Source organism: Ambystoma mexicanum, chromosome 5q (genome assembly GCF_040938575.1).
Source record: "Ambystoma mexicanum isolate Mex_15411 chromosome 5q, UKY_AmexF1_1, whole genome shotgun sequence".
NCBI lineage: Eukaryota > Metazoa > Chordata > Amphibia > Caudata > Ambystomatidae > Ambystoma > Ambystoma mexicanum.
The window spans coordinates 357953787-357978065 of record NC_090933.1 but is presented as its reverse complement, the minus strand read 5'-3'; the positions used below and the strand labels follow the sequence as shown (position 1 = coordinate 357978065).

At 43.8% G+C, this 24279-nt stretch overlaps 1 protein-coding gene across 8 annotated transcripts in view; it reads right to left on the bottom strand.

Annotated features, from left to right (window-relative positions):
• DLGAP1 (DLG associated protein 1) overlaps window positions 1–24279 on the bottom strand; it is a 2039252-nt gene that overhangs the window by 506918 nt on the left and 1508055 nt on the right. For all 8 annotated transcript variants that reach the window (XM_069620841.1, XM_069620846.1, XM_069620840.1 and 5 more), the window contains one exon: window positions 19501–19678. In XM_069620841.1, coding sequence (XP_069476942.1) covers window positions 19501–19678 — 178 coding nt within the window. The remainder of the gene's footprint in view (window positions 1–19500; window positions 19679–24279) is intronic.

Genomic DNA, 24279 nt, shown 5'->3' with positions numbered 1-24279 from the left:
TAAGGGGCTAGGTCGGTATATTCATCCTTTACCTTTGACAACTGCATGTTATGCTTCTCTTAGAGCACTATTCTTTGGTTGCTGGAACAATAGAATCTCAGGGAACTTCGATGGGACTAATTTGAATCAGTTTGAAAAACGTGTTTTGACTCCCTTAGGATTTTTGCTTTTTGCAAACAGGAGTAAGCTCAACGTTGCTTCTATTAGGCCTTCTGATAGACTGTCTCGTCCTTTCCAATCTTTGATTTCTTTTAAAATGGCTCCTATTGGCAATAAGGATGCCACATCTCCTTCTTACACTGTTAACCATAGCCCTGATTCAGTTTCTTTCTGCAGACCGAGGAATGGTACTCAGTCAATGGTGATTTTTTAAGGTTGCGCCAACAATGCGAATTGACTAGGGAAGACAGACCTTTGTATGTAGGCGAACCTGTCTACTTTGTTTGCGGTAATGTAGCATTTCCATGGTTACTCAGGGATTGGCAGGGAACTTGTTATTTAGGGATCCTGTTACCCGGGGTATTCATAGCCAGCACTGTAGAGGTTTCAAAGTCTCGTCCATGGCGGGACGAGAATGATGACACTCCAGCACAAGTTCTGGGGGACGTAGCAAAATCTTTTGTGCCATTTTGGAGACAAATAATGAACTCAGAGGATATCAGGAGACTAGCGAGAGTACTGGAGAGAACTATCAACCGGACCACTGACATACTCTATAATATGACTCTAGAACAGAAAGCAATAAGGTTAGTAGCACTTCAGAACCGGATGGCATTAGATGACATCCTGGCTGAACGTGGAGGGGTATGTAAATTAGTGGGGTCCGCTTGCTGCGTTTTCGTGCCAGATTCCTCCCCAAATATCTTCAAGGAAATACAGAATCTGCATGTCCTTAGTTCAGAAGTGCATGTTCCCGAGGGAAACTGGGTTCTTAGCGCTTGGTTCTGGGACTTCTTGCGATCTTGGGGTTGGAAGGTACTTTCGGTCTTGCTGATCATTTTGGGAATTCTGTTGTTCCTTTGTTGCTGTATACAGTGTCTTCCTGGTATATGTTCGATGCTAGGGGGATGTTGCGCACAGGCGATGGGTACGTTAGGACGCAAGGTATATTCATCAGACAAAAAATCCAATGAGTATGTTCTGAAAGAAATTCTGGTAACCGATCTAATGGCGATTGATAGCTCCGATGATGATTCAGGGTGTGTGGACATTGAGGCGTGGAATTGTTCGTAAAGTGATTAGAAGTAGTTAAGCGCTTGGCATAGGTCGAATGGGAAATCGTATTATACCCTCTAGATCGTGTGTATATATATTGGCCTAGGCCAAGTCGCTCTGCGAGGAAATACGCGTTGCAAGGTCTTGACCTTAGATCTGTGTAAGCTGCCATATTAGGTTCATCCGCTGTTTTAGATTCTCTCTCTAAAATCACCCTGTGTTCTAAGATGGTGGACAGTGTCGTTTTGAATGCAACATGGCCGTCTTGACCTCTGTGTACAAGTTAATATGTAAAATGCCTGCAGGCCAAATGTTAGGGTCATGTACTGAGACCTTGTCCTTCGTTGACCTGTGTATAAAGGATTACCTGTACTAACAAGACTAATCCATGAACGTATATCATGTACAATACTGTTCGAGCATTTTATGTTAACACTTGTTTGACTATATTGTTTAAGATATATGTGAAAGATCAATGCGAAATCCAAAGAGACACTGTTGCTATTGTAACTTGTTTGCGAATATGTTAAGGATATCCCCTAAATGTATAGCTGCATAAATTAGGGCACAAACTCGGCATGAACCTCTAGCCCATGGAAATGGTTAACCTGAAAGTGGGTTGAACATCAGATAACATACTGAATAAAAGGCACGACTATTCTGATGTACAATCCCATTCACTTCCCACACTGAACGTGTTGGTATTCGCTGTGGTGAACTGAGGGCCTGATAGCTATCCAATACTCTGTTTCTTTGAAAACTGTTCAGTTACTTTGAATAAAGATCTGCGTATCTTTCTTTGTAACCCGCGTTTGGTGTATTTCCTTTGGGGTACTCAGCCTCCATATCTTCTTTTTGCTTTCACAGTGGAAGGTGAGAAAAGACGATTATTCCTCCTCACCATTCTATGGAGGAAATGCCAGGCACTGCCACTTCTATTCTTTCTGAAATCAATTCTACACTTCTTCTCCAATCAAAATGCTGTTGCCAAAAGGATACACACTCTGCCAGCCCATCCTCTCCAACTATATCATTCTACGAGGCTCCCTGTGCCTGTGCTACTCTACATACCAGCAATCCTGCCAGGATGAGGTCATGCCTATTGTGGTGTACCCACCGCTTGACTCTGAGGTGCCTCTTATGTTTCTCAGGTGGATAATCGCAGCATTGACTTAAATCCAGCATCTCTTTCCATTGTGAACCGATGGCAGTCCTTGGCACATAATGTCAGCTTTTCCCTTCTGCGATAGTCAGACAGCTAAATTACATGGTGCCAGGGAGCCAAAGTCGTTTCAAACAACAGTCACACCTACTGTTTCGCACTACCCGTTTCCCCGCCGTCTTCCCTGCCACAGGTCGCTAATTGCAGCCGTGTCAGCTCTGGCCAGTTGCATGAATTGGCAGACTTCCCTCACAGGAACTCATTGTCACTGGACTACTCTCCATACTATCAAGCTACCATCATTGCGCTCTCCCTTTACTTTCATATTTACCGCATGCCATTGGAGGTGCGACAAAGTAACCAACAGAATATATGGGGGAAAAATATCAGGCTCAACACCTTAATTGACATTCACCAGGCTGGGTGGGGCAAAAGCCTATAGGGCACAGGGTTTCAACTGTAAATAAAAGGGGAACAACTATCTAAAAGTGTACAGGTGGCTAAGTAGGGGTGTGGGGTGAACTCAGCTATGAGACAGGGCCTCCCCCATTATGCTTCCAAACCTTCATGATTGTACAAATAAGAAACCTAAACTCTCGCTAAAGCTGTTAGGGTGGACAACTAAGAGCAAGGGATGTGAAAAACATGTACCCAGAAACCACTTGTCTCCTCAGGAATTCCTGTTCAAATACAAAGTCTTTGAGATGCAGTCCTCACTTGCTTTTGTCCCAAACCCTACTGGCTCCTTGATGCATAAGTCCTAGAGTCACGTGCCCAGCATTCGTCTTGAACTTTTAGTCCCCATGGGTAGATCCATTTATTTATTTGGATTTGTAAAGTGCACTAGCAGCCCAAGGTCATCAATGGGACTGATAGTCTCACCTTCTGGCCACAGTTGTCTTCCTGGGCTTCTTGGTGAGATGGCAGCACACTCCTATGGGAAAGTATTTCATACACTCCTTGTGTAAGTGTAGCTGTTATAGTTAATCTCGCTAGCACCTCTGCAACCCTAGATTTTAAGAGGGCAGTTCGTCACCTTGGAATAACACTTGGCTCCCCTGTATTGGTCTGGGTGCTGAGCCTCTTCCTTGGTGCTCTAACACTGTATGTTTGCTCTTTTCTCTGCTGTAGAAAACAGGTGAGCTTGCCGAAGTGTTGCAGAACATGACCCGTGCCTCCATCCCGGCTCCTCCAAGGCCGGCTGCTAGGATTATTCGCTGTAAGCGATCACCACTCACTGGAGCCAATGCGCTCTCTTCAAGTCTGTTTCACTCTTCAAATTCTGGGCATGTGGCACTGATACGAAGGTCAGAAATGGGGAAGAGGCCCTGGTTAATATAGCTCCACCATGGTCAACATCACCTAGTAGGCAGCACCCCCCAGTTCCGAGTGTCCCCTGTGTCCCACTTTCCATCCTTACTAAAGGGAGGCTGGCACAGAGCTGACTGTAAAAGTGACGGAAAGGAACAACAATGCATGCAATTTGATGGCAAACCTCCTCAAGCCACGTGAGACAGTTACAAAGTAGAAAATCTGCATGCTGGAAATTGAAGCCAATCTTCCAAGACGCAACTGAGAAGATGGAGAAAAGTAGAAGCGTTGGAAGTTGGAACTTGAAGGCAACGTTCGGTAAATAATAACATGACTGAAAGAACTGTGGCTAGCTGCTAGACAAACATTATAATTCCTGACCACCTGACAGAACTTAATACAATCATCAAACACTACTGGCAGAGGTAATGCTTTTAGGAAATCCTCTTGTCTATTTGAACTTCTGAAAAGCCTTTGCACATTGGACCTACAAGGGATGGGCGTTGGTCTGGTAAACTGGGGTGTCAACATTTAATGGTAGCAAAGAGAACTTGAGGACGCAGGAAAATGGAAAAACGACTGTTTCAGGGTTTAGGGCTCACGCTGACGCTCATCATTAGCTGCGACGAAGCAGGGGTTGGCTGGGAAGGGAAGTATTTTTGAAGATACAATGAAGGTCTGCATTAGGATTTATGCAGTACAAGAAGTGGGGAAAAACAGAAGAGGTATAGAAAACGCATGAAGACATTGTTTAGGAAGTAATAACAAAGGCTCAATTCATTTAGGTGGCAACTCTCAGATGAACCAGGATATGAAGAAAGCTAATGTGGCAAAGACTACTAAATGGGAGAGTGGTTTGGTGTTATAGTAACATATTGTAGGGTGCCTAACAAATACTTCAGTGCTTGAGTGCTTTACGTTTGCCGGGTCTCTCTCTAACTGACCAAGCTTATGATACTAGGGTCTTTAGGTTTTCCAGAGAGCATCTGAATCAATTGAATTCACTGTTTAAAAAACCCCAATATAAGCCTCTGATCAACCCCCCTAGCCAAGCAATCTGCCCCACAGTATGTGAGTACCAAGCATCCGCCACAGCAGAGCTGTACCTTGGGTGAAAATCCTACTCTCTTTTTTCTCTTTTGTAATTTTTAAGATTTGTTAACTTCAATTGTATTTGTATTTGTTCCATTTCAAATGATTCAATTCTTTTATAGTTTTTTCTTTTTCTCTTTTAAAAATATTGTAAAGCTGATTTAGTTCAGTTGTATCAATAAAAAAAAGAAAATCCTTTCATAACTCAAAAGTCACATGAATGTTTGTTGAGAAATTATTGAGGTTGCACAAAATGACCCATTTAGAGATGAGTTTGTTACTGTAGCCTGTTGAGAAAAAAACCTCGTCCAAAAATGCTATAACATTTCCAATGCTTATTTTGTTGAAACAGGAATTGAAATAAAACAACTCCCCCTTTCACAAGACTTTCTTCAAAGTGAATCCCGTGTCTAAAAGTGCTTTGTTGCACATTGTACTCACACATGTATGTCAACATCCTTCATGGGAGGAACAGGAAAACTCATTACAGTTTTTGTAGCGATATATCATAATGCTGAAAGTGCTCTAAAACTGAACCCTTTGCCCAACTGGCCTAAAATGTCCTTATGCTGACCCCATTTCTGACAAATTAATTTGGGGTGAAACCTGCTGGTAACTCTTTCTCCAAGAAATGTGTTTCATTTTAAGCAAACAGCCCTGCTTCATTTGCTTCAGTAATAGGGTACATAAGAGGTTAACATAAATGAACTATTAATTACATGGTCCAGTCTTTGCTTCCTAAAAGATTTTCTAATCAGATTCCTGCCTTTTTCAGATTTAGCACTATGGGACGAATGTGAGATCCATCATGGTGGTGTACCTAGTATTACAGTGTTCCATCATCTGTGAACACAGATTGTGTCATTGCACTGTGGCAGTATTTATCACTGTTTTAGCCCCATCCACAGCGTTGTCTTCAGTTCTCTTGGCCACATCCGAAAGCGAACAAAGGATGCAGACTGTCCCGAGATGATCTTCTAAACTTGTCATTAAGTCGCAGGTCAGTGCAGTAGCCAGGAGTAGTTCTTTTGAATACAGGCAAATATGAAAGTGATGCCTTTATGATCTTCCCATAACTGTGCCATTGTTGAAGAGGCATTTATGAACTCCAGAGCTTTATGCAGGCCTTGCTGCTTGCTCCATCAAGAAACTACAAAGGTACTAAATGTGGCTATTGGTCTCATTTGTGGTCTTTGTAGAAGGGAACATGGTTCTGTGGCTCACTGGTCCCTAGTGTCCATGATGGAATTCCATTCAAAATGGCCCTGTTAGACTTTAAGTGTCTTCATCGTCTGGCCTATCTGCTTTCGATTAACCACCATGGGCCTCTCTCACCAGAGGTCGTCCCTTTGCGTTTCAGGCAGCCAAGACATGGAATGAATTCCCACCCCGAATCCAGAATCTTGGCTCTCTCCCATCTTTGAAGAATAAGGTTAACACACCGCTTTCCACTGACAGTCCAATGACCAGCACCCAGGGGCTTGGTGCAATGTATAACTGTCTTTATCAGTCACTCAATCAATGATTTTATCTAATGCTATGGGGCTCTGAATCTGTATGGAACAGAGGAGAGGATAGAAATGCGACACATGATCATCGATCAAATTTCTACAGCAGATACACCCATTGCTTGCAACGGCATGACATGGAAATGATGTTCCAGTGACGTTACGACTGAAAATAATCATGTTACGTGGCCTTGGAACAAGTCGAGTGGGGCCATCATACTTAGAAAAATAGGGGCCAGCTGGATACTACTGGTGGGCTAAGACAATAAAAGAAATAGGTAGGTTGGGTGTTGAACCACCCAAGACGATTATGAAAAAATGGGTTTAAGATTGTGATTGATGTATGCATGCCCAGGATAGAAAGCTCATGCTTGTGCCAAGGTATGGGCCTCGAACATGAAATAGCCCATCTTTTCTCCTGAATCGTTCGCGTTGGGATGGTCAGGTAAGGGCCCAACAGTAAAGAGGGGTTCATGTTGCACGTGCCATAATTGTGACTAGTGGTACTGCGAACTGGGCACAATGTTGCAATTTAATATTTATCCAGTGTAGTTAATTGTGAATGGGATATGTTACTTTAGTGTTCTTTTTTGTTTAAATTAATACATATTAGACATGCATGTGCATATAAAGATAAAATGATAAAACTGCCAAATGAAATATAAACGCGATTCAGACAATGTGCTATGGAGTGCGCAGAAGCGGGCAACGAGGAGTTTCTTAAATGCGTATGTGGGAAAGGGGGGGCCTGTCCTGAAGAACCCACTGTAAACGAGAGATAATATTTATTAAACATGCATGCACACTGAGGAACACACAACAGGAATTTATAAATCTGTATGTAGTGAGCAGTTTGGGCAGTGAATTTCAGGTGGCTGGGAAAATCTAGTTCTGCTGGATTGAAGGTAAAAGGAGGAACAATGATTAACCTGGTAGATTGCCAGCCGTTGAGCAGTACACAATGTTTTGGCTTGTTAGTTCCACAGGAGGCAGATGTAATCTCCTTAAGTGCCTAGACATTTGTAGAGGGACCTGGCCATTTGTTCTGACCAGTAATAAATATGGGGTGAAGTAGCACCTGAGGATACAATGATCGATACCTAGACGTTTTAATTGTATTCCCAGATTTGCTGTGTGTGTGGAAATTGTAGTCATTTAGATCAGAATGTTTCAATGGAGCCAGTAAGCTGTGGCAGATGAAATAGCTATTGTCAGTTCAAAGAGAACATGTTTACTCAGCCTCCTTCATATCTCTTGAAGTATCTATGCAAACTATGTGCAATTATTTTTAAGGTTAAAGGGCTCAGGTCAGTTGTTACTAGTAATTAATTATGTTTGTACACACATGTTTAACTGTTTAATGATGTCACAACCTACTACAGATGAATACCAAGAAGGGGTGTGCAAAGAATATGCCCTGAAGGTGGTAGGTAAGATAACAAATGGCCAATGAGAATGGAAGAATTGAAGAAAGATGGGATTTCTTTGCAGAGGTTTTGTCCAATCACATGTGGGGGTGGATTGTAATAAAATATACGGGAGTACTTTAACTGTTGCAAAAATGTATACAATGTGTCAACATATGTTGTTCAGTGAGACTTGGGTTAGTTTGGCTCAATAGAGTCATCTAGCTGCTCCCCGAACGAATGTACAATAAACTTGCTTTATGTACAAATGTGCAATCGTTCCTTAAGTGGGGGGCTGCTTCGGGTTGAAGTGATTAGGGGCCTGCCCCTACATTAGTGGCCCACCCTTATATCGGCAGTGTCACAAGGACAAAAAAGAGAATTTACCTTTTGGTAGAGATGTGTGAAGGAGAATATGAAAATGTATTTTTTAAATCCAATGTTGAATCCCGCAACTGTGAATTTTAAATTGGCAAATGATTTGTTTATTCCAAGAAGATAGCTCAAGAGTTAAGCACTCGTGTCTGACATGGAATCAACTTGCACTTCACAAGTTTGAATCCCAGCCAGGCAGACTTATTTCTTCATCCTTCGGAGATCAATAAACTGAGCACCACTCATTAGGTAATGACAACAGCTATCATTGCGGCACTTGGAAGTGGGAAGAAGCAGGTATTAAGCAACATGCAAACACCTGATATTATGAACTCCTTAGTTGGAAAAATACACACAGATTAATTCCTCAAATGTGTAGGATTTGGAATTCTTCTTATTCCCATACTGATGAAATGGTAAAGGATGTATGGAGCTGGGAAAAAATAGAGATGCAGAGTGGAAGGCGCATCTGGATATTATCTGGGAGATTTTCGGACTCTAATTTCTATACAATCCAATGTTTTTGAGTGTGGACATTTGATCATACATGTCCTGTTTGCTTTGGGTGAACTACAAGGACAACCCACAGGGCTGGCGTTGCTCAGTGGCCGATGATGCACAGATGCATGTTTTCCTCGTGACCTGCTTTGGAATGAGTCTGTACGGAAATATTGGGAGGAATGAGTTGGAATATAAATGAAATCAAATATACAGATGGCTCGAACAGGTGATGTGCAGAAAACTGGAGATGCTAATGCTAAGTGAACTCAGCATAATTGTATTGTCCCATTGATTATTCCTAAAAATCGCAAGACTGTTTTGCGTATCTGCAGTATCGGCATCCAAATAGATATTAATTGAGTGAAAAGGTGTGTTGATTAATGCTATTCCACGAATACATTAGGATGTTCACTCCTAGGCATGTTGGGGCTGAATGAATGGTAGGGTGACCAGACGGCCGGGTTTTCCCGGGACAGTCTGGGGAAATCACCCTCTGTCCCGGGTCCCGAGGTTTTTTTCATTTTGCAAACCCAGTTTGGGGTTTGCAAACGGTGGGTGCCTACGACCCCAGTTTTTGCAGGGACCCGATTTCGAAATCACGAAATCGGGTCCCGGCGCAACAATTAACAGTGTGAATGGGGGCGTGAAAAGCATTTCACGCCCCCATTTCCTCCCCCTTCCCCACTCCGGCTACTCTCCTCCAATGGGAGGAGTGTGCTTGTGAGCACACACCCTCCCTGACCCCTGCAAAAGGCCAGCAACATGGAAGTAGTACTAACGTAAATACAGTTTTATTTGTATTTAGGTTAGTCATACTTTTATGTTTATGGCCTGTCCTGGGTTTATTTATTTTTTTAAATCTGGTCACCCTAACGAATGAACAGATTGTAAATAAGAGCGAAGCTGGTGCAAACAGAACTGCTGAACTTTCCAACAGCCTGGACTGATTGTGCAGTACTAACATCAGTTAATGATGGAACATTTTGTTATATGTTGTTGGTAGTGGTAATCAATATTTTACTATTTATTTAGGGGTGCTAGCATAAGCAATACAAATAAAGAGAAAGAGCAACTGAATTGCCCGGAAGGTTATTCCATGTACATTTCCAACAATAAGGATCCTTACCAAATGATAGGGGGTTACTCGACCAGTGGCTGTTTACTGAAATTGGTGGCAGACAACGACTGCCATGGCAAGCCAAACCATCTCCCGCTGTTGAATCCATATTGTGTGAATGTTGTGATTCTGTTACTTCACAATACGTTTCTGTCATAAGATGTTATGTTAATTTCTGACTGCTATGGTCAGGCTGCATGACAAGTAGTTTCTAGTTCCCTCTGTTCTCTTTAGTGAAGGGGATATTTGTGGATAGAGCCTTGATCTGCATTTACTAATCATTTTTTTGAAGTAACTGAATGGGCCTCATTACGACCCAGGCAGAGGACAATAGCACCATGGTCCATGCCGGTGTCTGCCATGGCGGAATGGGGAATTACCACCTCATTACAAGGTTGGCGGGGCGGTAATTCCCCCTTCCTCCATGGCCCTTCCCCATTCCTATTTTTGCCCCATAAGGCTCAATGGGAATGGGGAAGGCGCTAATAACGGTACCGCAAGCTCCGGTACCATTATTAGCACCAAAGTCCCTTTGCGGGCCCCTACTTTAACGGCTGGAAAAACCAGCCGTTAAGGTCGGGTCCCGCAAAGGGACCTCCTAATCAGGCGTTAAGGGTCTAACGGCGCCGACACCTTTTACGGCGCCGTTACACCCTTAACGCCAGGGTCGTAATGAGGCCCAATGTGTTTTATTTTTGCAAAACACAAAGAAAATGTACACATTGTTCCACCTACGTTAATTAACCATTGGTAGCATCACAGTTTGTCCCTGAAATAAATGCTTATTGCTTCTTAAATGCCCCTTTCATTAAATATACCCTTTCCTCCCAGAATATCCTTCCATTGTACGACAGTGAGGATGGAAACCATCAAAGAGAGGTCTGTTTTCTGACACATCCGATACTGCCCACCAACACTGATGCCTGCCGTGCGACGGGCATGTGCCTGGGCAACCTGACTGTTAAATGTGAATCAAGTGAGGAAGGGGGGTGCCCTTCCGCCTTGTTGCGTCTCTTAGCCACATGTATGCAAGTGCTCTGGAGACCAGGGTTGAATGAGCTGGATGGGGTACAGTCAAGGACTGTGCGGAGGACCTTGCACCCCTCATCTCTTCGTTCATCAATGCATCCTTCTCCTCTGGCAAAGTCCCTTCAGGCCCAATGTATTTTACACCCATTACTACACAATGCGAGCAAGCACCCCAGGCTCATGCTAATGAGATAAAAACTCTTGCCAGGCTGCCAGCGGGCCACATCTGCCTGACTTCTGATGTTGCACCCAGCAAAGAGCCTCGCTCCTGGTTGCCTGCTATCTTCCTTGCTAGCTATGCCTGGAGTCATCTTGTTTGTGAGGCCTCATGCAGAGTGGACATTAGCACTCTGATGGGGGGAGACAGCCTATCAGATGGCTAGGAACGCGGGCTGAAACCAGCAATCTCAGGCCGCGTTCTAAGCCGCCTGATGGCCTGTTCCCCTCACCATCTTCCCGCACCACCTGTCCCCTTTTTTATTTTTTTTTTAACATTCCCACCTCCCCACTTACCCCATTGCAGTTTTGGCGAGTGCTGGCGCCGCAGCGCTCCTTCCTCGCGGCTTACGAAGGCCGCCATGTAAAGGGATGAGGGGCTCCGTACAGATTCCTGACTTTCCTTTCCATGACGGCCGTCTTTGAATAGTATTTGCCTTCCGTGAACGGGAATCTGCGAGGCGTCTTGTTGACAGAATGAAAATACTTTTAATTAGCCCCGTCCCAGCCCTTGGCTGCTAAGGGCGTTTAGCACCCGTTCCAAGGGCTGGAACGGTTGGTAACATCCCAGTGCCTGATGCTTCACTCAGGCCTATACCTCGGGATGCCGGGCCATTACCACCCATTTCCGCCCTTTGAACGGGTGGTTAACGCCACATGCCAATTTTTTCACATGTTCCATTATCGGGAGTGCATTTCAATGGGATGCTCTATAGATGGGCGGGCAGGAAGTCAGTCATTGGGCCTCATCATAAGTGACCTGGTCCAGTAATAAAGGTACCGGTAAAAATTTACCGGCACCTTTTCCAGACAGGGACAGGGTCACTCCGTGTTTGCTGGTAAGGCCTCTGAACTACTGGTATGCCTGACCCGCAGGGAGTTCAAGCCCGATCGGCATGTTTTTCACTGAAGACCGGCACCATTACTAATGGTGCCGGTCTTCAGTGCTTCAGGATTCTCATTCCCATTAAGCCAGATGGAACGCCATGGGAATGGGAACTATCGTATCGCCACCTCTTGTGATATTCTGTTAGCACCAGGATGTCAGGCGGCGGTAACGGTAATACAGATTGGCGGCAACCTGCCGGTGGTATCGCCGGGTTACCACCAACCTCGTAATGAGGGCCATTTTCAGGGACAGGTGAAGTGCAAACATCAATTAATAAGAACTGGGTCCTTTAAGGATGGGGAAAAAAAAGCTAGAAGTGTAGTCTTTTTGCTTAACAAAAAGATTTATGTATTTGTCAGGCTGGGTTATAACATGTTTTAACTTTATCTCCTTACAGGCATACATTAACAAATATTTGTAAATTGTATCGGCTAGAGCATATGGTCAAGTGTCTAAAGTGCAGACAGGGCTCAAATTCAAGCTTCACCTCTCAACCAAAGTGTGTGATCCTGGGCTAATCATTTTATCTCTCTGTGCTGTATTTGCTATGACTGGGGTGCCAGGTGTAGGCTTTATGTTATGGGGGCGAGGCAGCAGGACACTGGGTATGGGATTTGTGTTGTGGTGGTGCTGGGAAGGTTGGGTACAGGTATGTGTTTAGGAACATGGCAAGGCATGAGGCGGGTGTGGGTTCTTGTGGGGGGTTGAGAGGCAGGGCAACATGTATGGGTATTGTATTGGTTGGGATGAGGAGGCAGGACGGCAGGTATGAGTTTTGTGTTGGGAGGGTGGTGAGCCAGGAGGCCAAGAATTGGTATTTTATTCCCAACTTGACTCGTGTAAGATCCTTAGTGACAAATCAGACCCACTGGCTCGGCTCTCGCTCGCTCTGGTCTTTGACTCTCGCGCCTCTAATGTGGCCTTCGGCCTCTGGCGCCTAACTATCTCCGCCTGATAAATACAAGCGTGGCAGAGGGTGCCAGGATGCGGTGTCCAGTCAAATGTTAGAAAATAAAGGATCGAATGACCTTTTGATCGAAAACAAAAGGACCGAAAAAAAGGATCAAATTTGTTTTCATTTATTTATTTATATATTTTTTAGTTTAGCATGTATAAAAAACTTTTTTATAAAAAGAAAATGGGGGGCTGGGAGGACCCCACATATAACCCCCCCATAACATTTTTTTACAAAAAATAAAAAATGTGGTCCTTTTTTTCGGTCCTTTTACTGTTGAAAAAAAGGCATTGGAGCCTTTTGATTTCGAAACTTTAACCTAGAACCCCAGGAAGCAATGTGGGGGTGGGAGGGGCGAGGGGGAGGGGTGAGGAAATGTTAGACGTGTCTCATTCGCTAGTTCTTCATTGACCAGCTCTACCATTTTTGAATATTCCTTTTAGAGACACTGTTGTGCAGCCCCCAAACATTTGGTAGCGTATTTAATTTACCTTTAAAATGACCCAGAGACACACACTTTGAGGACAAAATGATCCACGAAGAAGTGCTGATTACAACTCAGGGCAGGTGATTTAAAGATGGAGGCAACGCTACATCATTTCATGACTTGGAGACTAATCTACAGGGATGTCATAAGGTAAATTTGTTTGTGCAATTTGACAATAAAGCTGAGAGTATTTCAACCTGAATTACTGTACTACTCTTGTACTGTCTAGTTTCCATGTTTCTTTGTTTCATTATTCTTGGCCTTTGGGAATACAGACCCATGCTGGGCACTAACTCAGTCCTAGCATCTTCGGACTCCATACATTGTTCCCGGGGGTAGAAAGGATTTTTTAATGTGGCATGCATCAATGTTATGCAACACGCATGCCACCTCATTGAACCCCCACCAGAACTGTTTCTTAAATGTTTCAAGAGATTTCCCTTTGGTCTCATTTTGAAGAAAATGTTTTAAGCTGTATGTGTGACAATGCACTGTGTTTTCATGCGTTACACGGCTGTGCATGTGCTTGTGCCCGCATGCTTGTGTGCAGCGGCACAGCTTAGTCTGCAATACTGGGTGAGCCGAGTTTCCCCCAGCAAGCTATGCAGTGTACCCAAATAAAAAGGGGCTGGGGGTGAGTTGGTATCCTTCACTTCATTATGCCATTTTAATGGAAACAATAGCCATATGTTACAATGACGCCTGCCTCTTCGGATCTCCGTTGTATTGCCCTACATTTGCAGGACGTATCTTTGTTTTATCACATCCCTGTATGTCCGCTACACAAACCTCTCATTCACGCCCCACGTCATCCTACACTCACAATACTAACATTGCAGCATTCGTTTTTTTCACATAATAATAATAATAATAATAATAATAAAAATAATTAATCTATGAGAAGAGAATCATGGCCTAAGATCGATGCAGCTCTGAGTGACACTTCACCCTGTGGAATTCACTATATAGATGGTCAACGTTATTGCATAGATTGCAACTCTGCAGTCTGCTAAGCCCATGTATGAGTTGGACCCTATGTAGTGCACAGCTAAAAGAATCACCTCAAAGAAATGACAATGTTCTCAGATAAGGAACCTAAAGCACAGTGAAGTAAAGTGATTGGTCCAGGATCACGTACTTGGGTCAAGGGCAAGGCTGTGATTTTAGGCCAGTTTTCCTGGTTCTATAATTTGTCATTCAGAAAGTAGACTCTGGGAGTCATTACGGGTATGGTGGTGCAGTAAAACAAGCGGTGGTAACAGAATTGCAGTACCTTTAACCACACCACCATACCAAGTGTTTGGAGGTAAAGCGGAGGGAATATCTCCATAAATTGAATGCAGCTATTTCCACCGCGTTACCTCCAAAGACTGGAGCACTGGAGGTAATTCCTCAAAGTCGCTAATGGAGTCTTGTGGGATTCCATGAAGGGGGACTGACACATATTTTACCGCCACTCAGAATTAGGTGAACACAAGTGGCAGTAACAGTAAACTCGTATGGCAGTATTTCTGTGGGAAATATTGCCATGCCTGTAATGACCCACTGTATCCCTTCCCATGCCCTCTTCAATTTTTTTTTTTTAATGACGTTTTTTGTTTGAAAATGTTTTTTTTGTTTTTACCTATTTTTTATATATATACTAGAGCCAAAAAAAAGATAGAAAAAAAAATAATTCGACATTTTTTTCGACATTTTTTTTCCGACATTTTTGTCTTTCGACATTTTATTTTCAAGATTATGACTGACCACCGATGAGAACAGTAGGGCTTCTGACCCCTAGTTGACCTAAATTACCTTTAGCACGATTAAATGTACACAGCATTGGTCATTTAAATTGATATGCCATTGTTTGTTGTCATCTGTCCTTGTCTGTATTACAGTATTTTGAGCTAAATATTACGCAGACAGAAGAAATTGGCAATATTTTACTTTTCTACATCATAGTAGGCAGCACGCAAGCACTTTATGCCAAACTGATTTATATGTGTTTACATTTCTCTTAGATTAATTTTTAATGTGTGAATGCATTGTTTTTGCAATCGAAGGATAACCATATTGTTATGAATGGGACCATTTTATTTGGTTGCCTTTACTTGCTGGTTTTTCTACATTCTTTTAAACACAATAGACATAAATGAATCCCATTGGACACAAGCCTGGTTAGGCATTTGATATCATTGTCCCTAGTGTCTTTGGGTTAAGGGGGCAGCCGATTCCTCATTAATAAGGTGGGAAGGGGGGGGATAACATTCAACAAGAAAAGTAACTTTTGAGTAAGAACATTTTGAGGGCTAGTAAGGTTGACAAACTAATGGCCACTCTTGCCATCTCACTTCTTTCATTTTCTGAAAAACACACAGAACCAGAGCTACTGTGTCGTCCAAAGGAAGATAAACAGTTTCCTGCCGGACTTGTGCGTGTGTGTGTTTTTTAGCGCATACCGTTTTCCTCACTTACACAATAGTGAAGTTTAATATCCCCAATATAAAGGCTGAACCACAAGTAGCAGATGTATAGGATCATGCAGGCCTGCAGGTCAGGACTGGTGAAGTATCTTAATGCACATAAAGCGTGTGCTGTTTCCTTATTAGTGCAGAACAACAGATGTCAGAATGCAAAGAAACCACCAAATACGGACTGGATGGACTGCGCACATGTGCCTTTGGACAGCTTCGGTTGGCTGTAGAATTTGCAGGACAGAGCACGATTAGACTGATGGTGTGCGCAGAAGTTTCATTTATTTATTTATTTTTAAGGTGCTATATGCAACAATCGCTCCACAGGGCCCTAATGCACATATCTATCTATCCTTCAGTCAGGTGTGAGTGGTGCATTCTCTGCTGTGTGGGTATCTGCATTTTAGTGCTCATAGATTTGCTTTTCAATTATAAATAAACAGCTGCAAGTAACAGAATACAAAAAAGGAGGGAGAGCTGAATGTCCTATTCACATGTGACATCAGGAATTTGAGATGGTAGTATAATTAGCTGTGGGCTGGTTATGTTATCTATTAAGGTTACGTTCTTTTTTCATTATTTGGAACAAGCAGGCAGCATGTTTTGCATTACATGGATGAAAAGTGCAGGTTTTAAAAAAGTGGGGGGTTTGCTTGTAAAGCAAGTAGGCAGCTTTGTGCATTTTTAAAGGTATTCAATGGATTTCTTCTTTCACAAATTAACCAATCATCTACTGTGGGCTGCTGTGGGGACTTTGCTTTAAAATGCATATCGCCCATCACACGTAAGAAAGACAACATTAGCACTTTTACCAAAGAATTGGAATTTCACATTAGGAAAGGGTCCCGAAGAATGACTTGCCCCCAGGACCCAGTTCCCATGAATTGCTTACTACTCCGCAGCCTGTACCTGACAATAGCCCTGTGAATCCCAGCTAACAGGCAGGAAGTCAGGGAGGAGGCCAGGCAGGAGGCCAGGCAGGAAGCCACGTCATGGCAGCTCTGATCCAAACCTGCACCTTCAGACCCAACTGCACTACGGGCATCATTTGGGGGTCACCAGGGTTTGCAAAAATCAAAACGGGTGCTGCTGGTCTAGCGGGCCCTCCCGCAGTGCAGGGGGCCGCACCACACCAGGTCTGGTGGGTTCCTGGCCCAGTCCTCACCTATCAGGGTGAAGGCTGGGCTGGTGAGGCACTCAGTAGGGGTAGGAGCGAACCATGAAATGTGGCACATGTCACATGCCACGTTCAGCTCCAACCCCTTCTCCCGAGGGAGCCTGGAAGGACGGACCAAAGCTGCAAGAAAAAGGTAAGAAGGCTTCTTTTTTTGTAATATGATGTGTGCTTTGCATGTGTGAAGTGCGTGTCAGATGTATGTATGAATGGTGGGTGAATGAGAAGTGATGTGATGTTTGTCTTTGAATGTTCTGGGTGGGTGGGTGTGTGCTTGTGAAGTGAAACCAATGAGTGGATGGAAGAGAAAGTGTGAGTGACTGGTGGGTGAATGGGAATCTTTTTTTTCCGAAACGCATAGAGCAAGCCACAAGAAATGGAAAAACAGTTTGTCTATATATACATATGTAGAACACTTATTGTTTAAAAAAATATTTGTTGATCAAAGTAATTCTGGACAGTTAAGAGCTTAACATTTCGAATGTGGATAATTGCAATTAATTTGTTACATTTACAACCTATTTTTGAATAGAGCTCAAAATTAAAGCAACTCCTAATATTATGATTTTTTATAAATATGGAATCTTTGTGGATTATTTAATAAGTGGAAAAGATAAAAAGATATTGTTTGGTTTACAATATAAGGAGACATACATGGACAGGAGTGTTGCACAAGTGTGCGGACATCTGCTGACCTGTTACTTACATAGGAGTACTGGCATATATTCGCAGAGCCAGTTTTGTGCCCCAGTGCCAGTAATGATACCATAGAAAAACGTCTCTCAAAGCAAACATAAGTATGGTCTTATATGGGAACACTAGCATATGTTGGTGGAGCCAGCATGGAAATGGATGAGCACCGCCAGCATACAAATGTTTATTATACTGGCATATATTGCAGGGACTGGCATGATAATGCATTGGGAAATGCCATTTGCTCTATTGTACTTTTTTCATGATTTACCCTACACCCTACAAAACCGATTGTTGGCCTTTTACCCAAATATTCCCAGAAAGTGTGCTGTGTAATGCACAATTTGAACCCATTATTAAAAACATTAACTCTGGGGAGGGAGAAGAATCCTCTCTCACCCCCCCCACCCCTTCCAACCCATTTTCGTTAGTTCGGGCTCCCTCACTATGCTCAGTCACAATCACACACTTGTGGCAAATATTTACACCCTCCAAAAAAACAACTCAACAGCTACCACTTGTGGATGGTATATTTGTAGACGAGGCACCAACCCCTTTTCTCTATGTTACGTTAAAGATTTAAGCTTTGATTGGAAAAACATATTTACTTTCTTTCACTTGCAGTAGTGCATGCCCCTGCAGCGGCATAATCATCATGGACATTGCACACACGTGGTGGTCTGGACCGGCCTGGGGTGTGGCGTGCCCTGTGCTTTGTTAAGGAGCTTGGGAGGGGCCCGCAGCATGGCTCGCAGGGGATCTGCCAAATGTTGTGCTCCGCCATTAGACACCACTGGGTCTGACAAAGGGGTAGTGTGTAGTGCGCGCCTTGAAGTCTGCCAGTGAGTCCTCGGGTGGGAAGCAAATAACTGTGTGGTGCTATGAATTTATGTGTGCAGCAATGATATTACATTAAAAAAAAGTCCTCTGGCACCCAGTATTACGCTTAGATAATAAAAAACTATGGGGTCGGAAGGGGGGGGTCTTGGGTATATTGAAAGAGCCTTTCCCAGTTATCATACTCCAGCAAAGAAAACATCATTGGGTGCACTCCCCTCTCTGCATGTAGACCAGTCTAATAGGTTTCTTGTATTTTAGTGGCAGCTGAATCATATCTACATTTATAACCATGGAATTTTGTTGATACTAAAAATCCTGGTCAATGATTTCATTTTCCGGCCTTGCTTGTGCAGCATTTTTCTCCTGGTTAAACTGCAGCTCACGTCTCCCCGGGTCAGTGCCTTTTTGACACAACAACACCAGAGATAACACGTACTTCTGTGTACTTTGATCTATAGATGTTTCATACGCTAGCTGTAGCCTGCCTTACAGATTTCGGTTATCCTGTTAGAAATACTGCATTATGTATGTTTTACATATGGACCAATCTTTCCTCCCTCTGTCCCTCGGTTCTTATATCTGGCTGAAATGTGAGCACCTGGAAACACGGGTGCTAGATGCATCTGAAACGTCTGAAGGTCATTTGCCATCACTGCCTGTGCTGTCACTCGGAGGTGGGGCAAAATACATCCCTTCCTGTGATGTCATCAGGGGATCAAGGGTCATGTGATGTCACTTTCGCAAACCCTGGCATTTTGGTAAATTGACATCCCTGAACTGCACCCTCTAAATCCGACAACTGAGCAGCATTGAAGGGGTGCCCACTTGCCACTTAGCATCCGCCAACCGAAGCCACGCCTCTGTGTGTGTTTGTGTGTGTTTTTGGGCATGGTTGCATGCTGAAATAGCAGAATGAGAACATGTTTATTTCTTTGTTAAAACTTTATTGAAAACAGCATTTGTGTCATACATTGCAAGTAGGACGGAGACATGTACGAGTATGAGTCATCTGGTAAAATGATAGAGCAAACATTTAAATTTCTAATCTCAGCACCCCAGGCGGGCACTTACCTGGCTGAGCGTGCTCATGGCTCTCATGTAGCTTTCGTTCCGCGAGCGGAACTTAGGTGACGCAAGCAGTGCAGCCGGGTCCAAGGTGTCCAGGCTCCTGTTGATTGACACTTCGCTGACTGCCCTCAGGTAGCTGTGGCTCCGGATTTGAAGCTTTGGGGAGTGTTCATTTGAAATCCTTGAAGAAACAGCAGAACACCATGTTTTGAGTAACCTCAAGCCTTCAGTTCCTGATAATGTTCAGCATTCGGTTCATTTGCATTTCTTTAGAATGTGACATTGTGGCAGATGAACTGCTCGGCACAGGATCTCGTCAGACTACTCACAGGAGACCCCCAACCAGGCCTGCCTGCATTAGAAAATCAAAACCCTGAGAACTCTGCCCTCGTCACACCCTCAGTTAATAAAGGGGACTCATAAATATACAGACATTCATGCCAAATGAACATTTGTTACAAGGCATCTGAAAAAAAAAGATCGTAGCAATTGAAACGTACTGGCAGCATCTCTAATTTATTTCTATCTGGGTAAATTTAAATATCCCTGTTTTAATTAAAAACGACTGCTCAGATGTGTTCTGTTTAATTTGCAGATCATCATGTATTCAGGGCCCAAGCCGGTCCTACACATTTGTCATTTTAAATCTATGGATAAGGCACAGCGGGATAATAGTATTTGACCAGGATCACACACTTTAGTTAATTGGTGAAGCTAGGATTTCAGACCAGTCTACGATGAAAGCACTTGACCGCATATGTTCTCAGGCATATTTGGTAGGAGTATGTGTTCATGTTTCGCTTTTTAGAATATTCTGTGTTACAAAAATGACTTGAGGAGTACGGAAATCCTAATGAAACAGCTTGACAAATATATAAACCCAAATAGAAATATGTTCAGCAAACACAGTTTATTGTTCCATTTTGCCCCTGACGTCCAATGCAAATTTCAGAATGCAGAGTAATGCAAGCAAATGACCGTTAGGTTTGGCAAACATACTTTCCACACTTAAGGCCTGATAACAAACACCTTTTAAACGTCTCTCATTTCCGTTATGAGTTATTTGACATAATGGAATTGAGAGACAGTTAAAATCTATTCGTCTTGAAAAAAAGGCAAACGCTTGAATATTTATCTGGAGCTTTATTTTGGGCTTTCTATTGCAAACTAGGTCATGCTCCCTAAGTTCTTATCACTTGTCATTACAAAGAGGTGTTAAGTGTTTAATAAACGGCCCAGTGGGGGCGCTCTGAGCGTCAGTGCCGGAGCAGCACGGTGTGTCTCTGACAGGAATCCGGGGCCCTCGCTGAGGGAAGACAGCGCCACATTTTATTGCAGCCTCTAATAAACCTGGGGATTTAGTACTCTTCCCGGAGGCACCTGCACAATCCTGGAGGTTAGGCAGGTCTGCCCTCATGCTTCTTCCTGATCCTGCCCTGGATTATCAAATATCCTCTCCATCACAGGAAGATTTAGCTGGTCTGAGGCATCAGTGGAGGGAATGACACCAATTTCACCGAGCAGTAAAGTGCGGATTACTTGCCAGTAATCTCATTACACCAAGTCCTTCCCCTCCTTGGCACTGTGCTTACACTCAGAGGTGCACCACCCTCATGAGGCAGGCAGTTACCTGCATCTCCAAGAATAAGAAAACACCCCTCCCCAATGTCCTATAAGAAGGGCCACATCCCCTGGAGCCTCCAGTAGAAAAAACAGGGAGTAATCCAGGGCGAAGGTTAAAGGTCAATGCATGGGTGGGCCGAGCGTTTAATCAACTGTGACAAGTAAAATAAGCCCTTGGGCCTCATTACGAGGTAGGAGGTAAGGGATTACCGGCACCGTTAAGGGTGCCGGTGCCGGTAATCCCTTACCTCCATATTCCGAGGTCCCTTAGCGGGTCCCTTCCTTAACGCCTGGTCTGACCATGTGTTAAAGACGGGACCTGCTAAGGGACTTCAGAGCTAATGACGGTACCGCAAATTGTGGTACCGTTATTAGCTACTTCTCCATTCCCATTGAGCCCTATGGGGGCTCAAACGGGAATGGGGAATGGTTCTCAGAACGGGGACTTACCTGGTCCTCCAAGGTTGGAATGACCCGGTAAGTACCCATTCCGAGAACCCGGACCCGGTATGCGGTAAGGGGGTAGCCATGATGCTGACAGCACCATGGCTACCTCCTACCTCGTAATGAGGCCCAAGGACTTGCTCCAATGAAATGTACATGCATGTAATCCCAAAAAATACCACCCAACACTCTTCCTTGTCCTAGTCTTTTCATTCTTTGGGGAGTTGGCAAGTAGTAAACACTGGATCTATGGATCCCTAGGACCATTTTCCGTGGCCCTATGACCTCACTCTCATCTGACTCTCCGGCTGATCCAAGCCCAGCAACGAGTCCAGACTATAGCTCTCCTGTTCCTCCCCAAGAAAGAAGGCAATAAACCACAATGCGGATAAACCACAATGCGGAAGACGGACCTGAAACAGTTAGTGGTAGTGGCTCCATCAAAAACGAGAGGCAGAAACCCAGAGGAAGTAGTGGAAAGGAAGGCCAAGAATCAAAAACAAGGGGCGAAAAATAGGGACAGGAAAACAAAGTAGGATGAGTAGAACATGAAAGGGAAACGATAGAAAGAGAAAAGTGTGAGGGAAAGAAAGCGGGGCTGATGGGACACACAACGAGAAAGAAAAGGATGCGGATGAGGAAAGATCACGTGCTAACTTGGTTTCTACATTTCAGTTACTAACATCATTGTTGCTGTTTGATGGCACATAGTAAGACCCTCATTACGAGTTTGGCGGTAACCATGCCGCTATTGGCGGCATGGCTGCCGCCGAAATCGCGTCGGTGTCCGGGTCCTCGGAATGAGGACTTACTGGGCCATTCCGAGTTCGGAAGGCTAGGTAATTCCTCCCTCCAAGGACTCGGACACGGTCCTTCCCCATTCCCATTTCAGCCCCCATAGGGCTGAATGGGAATGGGAGAGGGAGCAAACAACGGGCCATTACGAGATGGCCCGTTGTTTGCTCCCTCTTGCCCTCGCGGGACCCGGTAAGCACGCCTGGTTTTCCCAGGTGTACTTACCGTGTCCCGCGAGGGGAACTCGTAATGCGGCGGTACAGAGTGAACGGCGCCGGCACCTTTTACGGCGCCTTTCACTCTGTACTGCCAGGGTCGTAATGAGGCACAAAGTGTTCATGTTACGCCATTAATTGATACTCAGTTTAGCCATGCTGGATGATGAAAGGGTGAGACGGCCCGGCTGGCAATAACTCAGTAATCTACAAAGAAAACATAGATCTCAAATATAAGCACTTAACTCACTGCACTATCTGGTCGGAGGAAGAGAAAAAGAAGGAGCCATAGAAGGAAGGGCAGACTGGAAAAAAGAAGTGCTGGAAACTCCCAGAAACGTCCTCTAGCCAAGACTGAACACAAAAGAGTGAATGTTGAAATCGGTACACATGGCTTACAATTTGCAGTCATTTTTTTGCTAGGGTGTGCATTTTGACAAATGAAAAGAGCAGAGTCCAACCTCCATTACTCGCTCAAAAGGGTTCATTCTTACTGAATCCCTATCAGGCATGGTTCAAATTCAAAATTGTGGGCATTCTTAAATTCCCATAATGCTCTTTGCTTTTACCCAAATGACCATGCTTGGGTTTTATGAAAATAGATACTGTGTTATGTGACGTGGCCAGGGGCCCCATTCTTTCCCATAGCCCCCTAACGCCCCAGTCAATTATTTCCATTTCCAGAACTGATTACAACACAAGGCAGGAATGCATTGTGAATATCCGTTTTTTTTAGATTTAGATAAACGAGATGTCGAGAACCCGCAATCACGTGAGGTCATAATGTAACTCTTGCCAAGCACGATGTCCCACGCCCAGAGTGTTCCATCTAAAGTGGATGACTTTACCAGCATCTTCTGAAGAATGACCTTGAGAGAAACCCCAGCACTTATGAACATTCTCTTTTAAACCCCATCATGCCTCTGGACTGTGTTATTCTCCCGGTGCCCTTTAAAATGCACCACTTACTATTACTTTTCATAAACGTGCATACGGGGCAGACACCAATCTCTCACAAGAGGCGGACCGGCAATCCTTTTTTCTTTCACTAGTGCCATCTGCACACATGTTGTAATAATGTACCTCTTGGCACTATGTATCTTTGAAATTCCACTAAACCGGAAGTACTAGTATTTCAAACCTTTCACATTCGAATAGTTTTACCTGCCCATCATGGTTTAAAGGGCCGCATTTACCAGATTTTTTTTAGAGAAACATACTTGGGACGGGGTGATGCGCTGGGGCCCCGACATACTATTTAAAGTTCTCTGATAGATTTCTTAAAATGACAGCCTCATGGCAATTTCGTAATTCTGGTTTACACACAAACCCTAAACATTGTAAAACAATTATCTGTTGTTGTTTAATCTTTATTCAGCTCAAAGCCATAAAGAAAACACATGATAATAAACATCATCAATGCATATAAAATATAATAAAAGCACAGAAATGTGGCAACATTTTTAAAACAATGAAAATAATAAAACACATCGCATTGATGTTATTTGTTGGGACCCCTTCCCCGTCATTAACCCTCAAGGTTTTTAGAAAAGGCAAAGGGCTCTCGTTCAAATTCCAAACCAAACTTACCCCTGCCCTGAAACAATAAAACCAAGGAACACAAAGATAATTTAATATGAAGCTAGTTCCACACACCAGTGCATACCTCTTCACAATCACCTGGGACAAAATGGCGGCTGGTGGA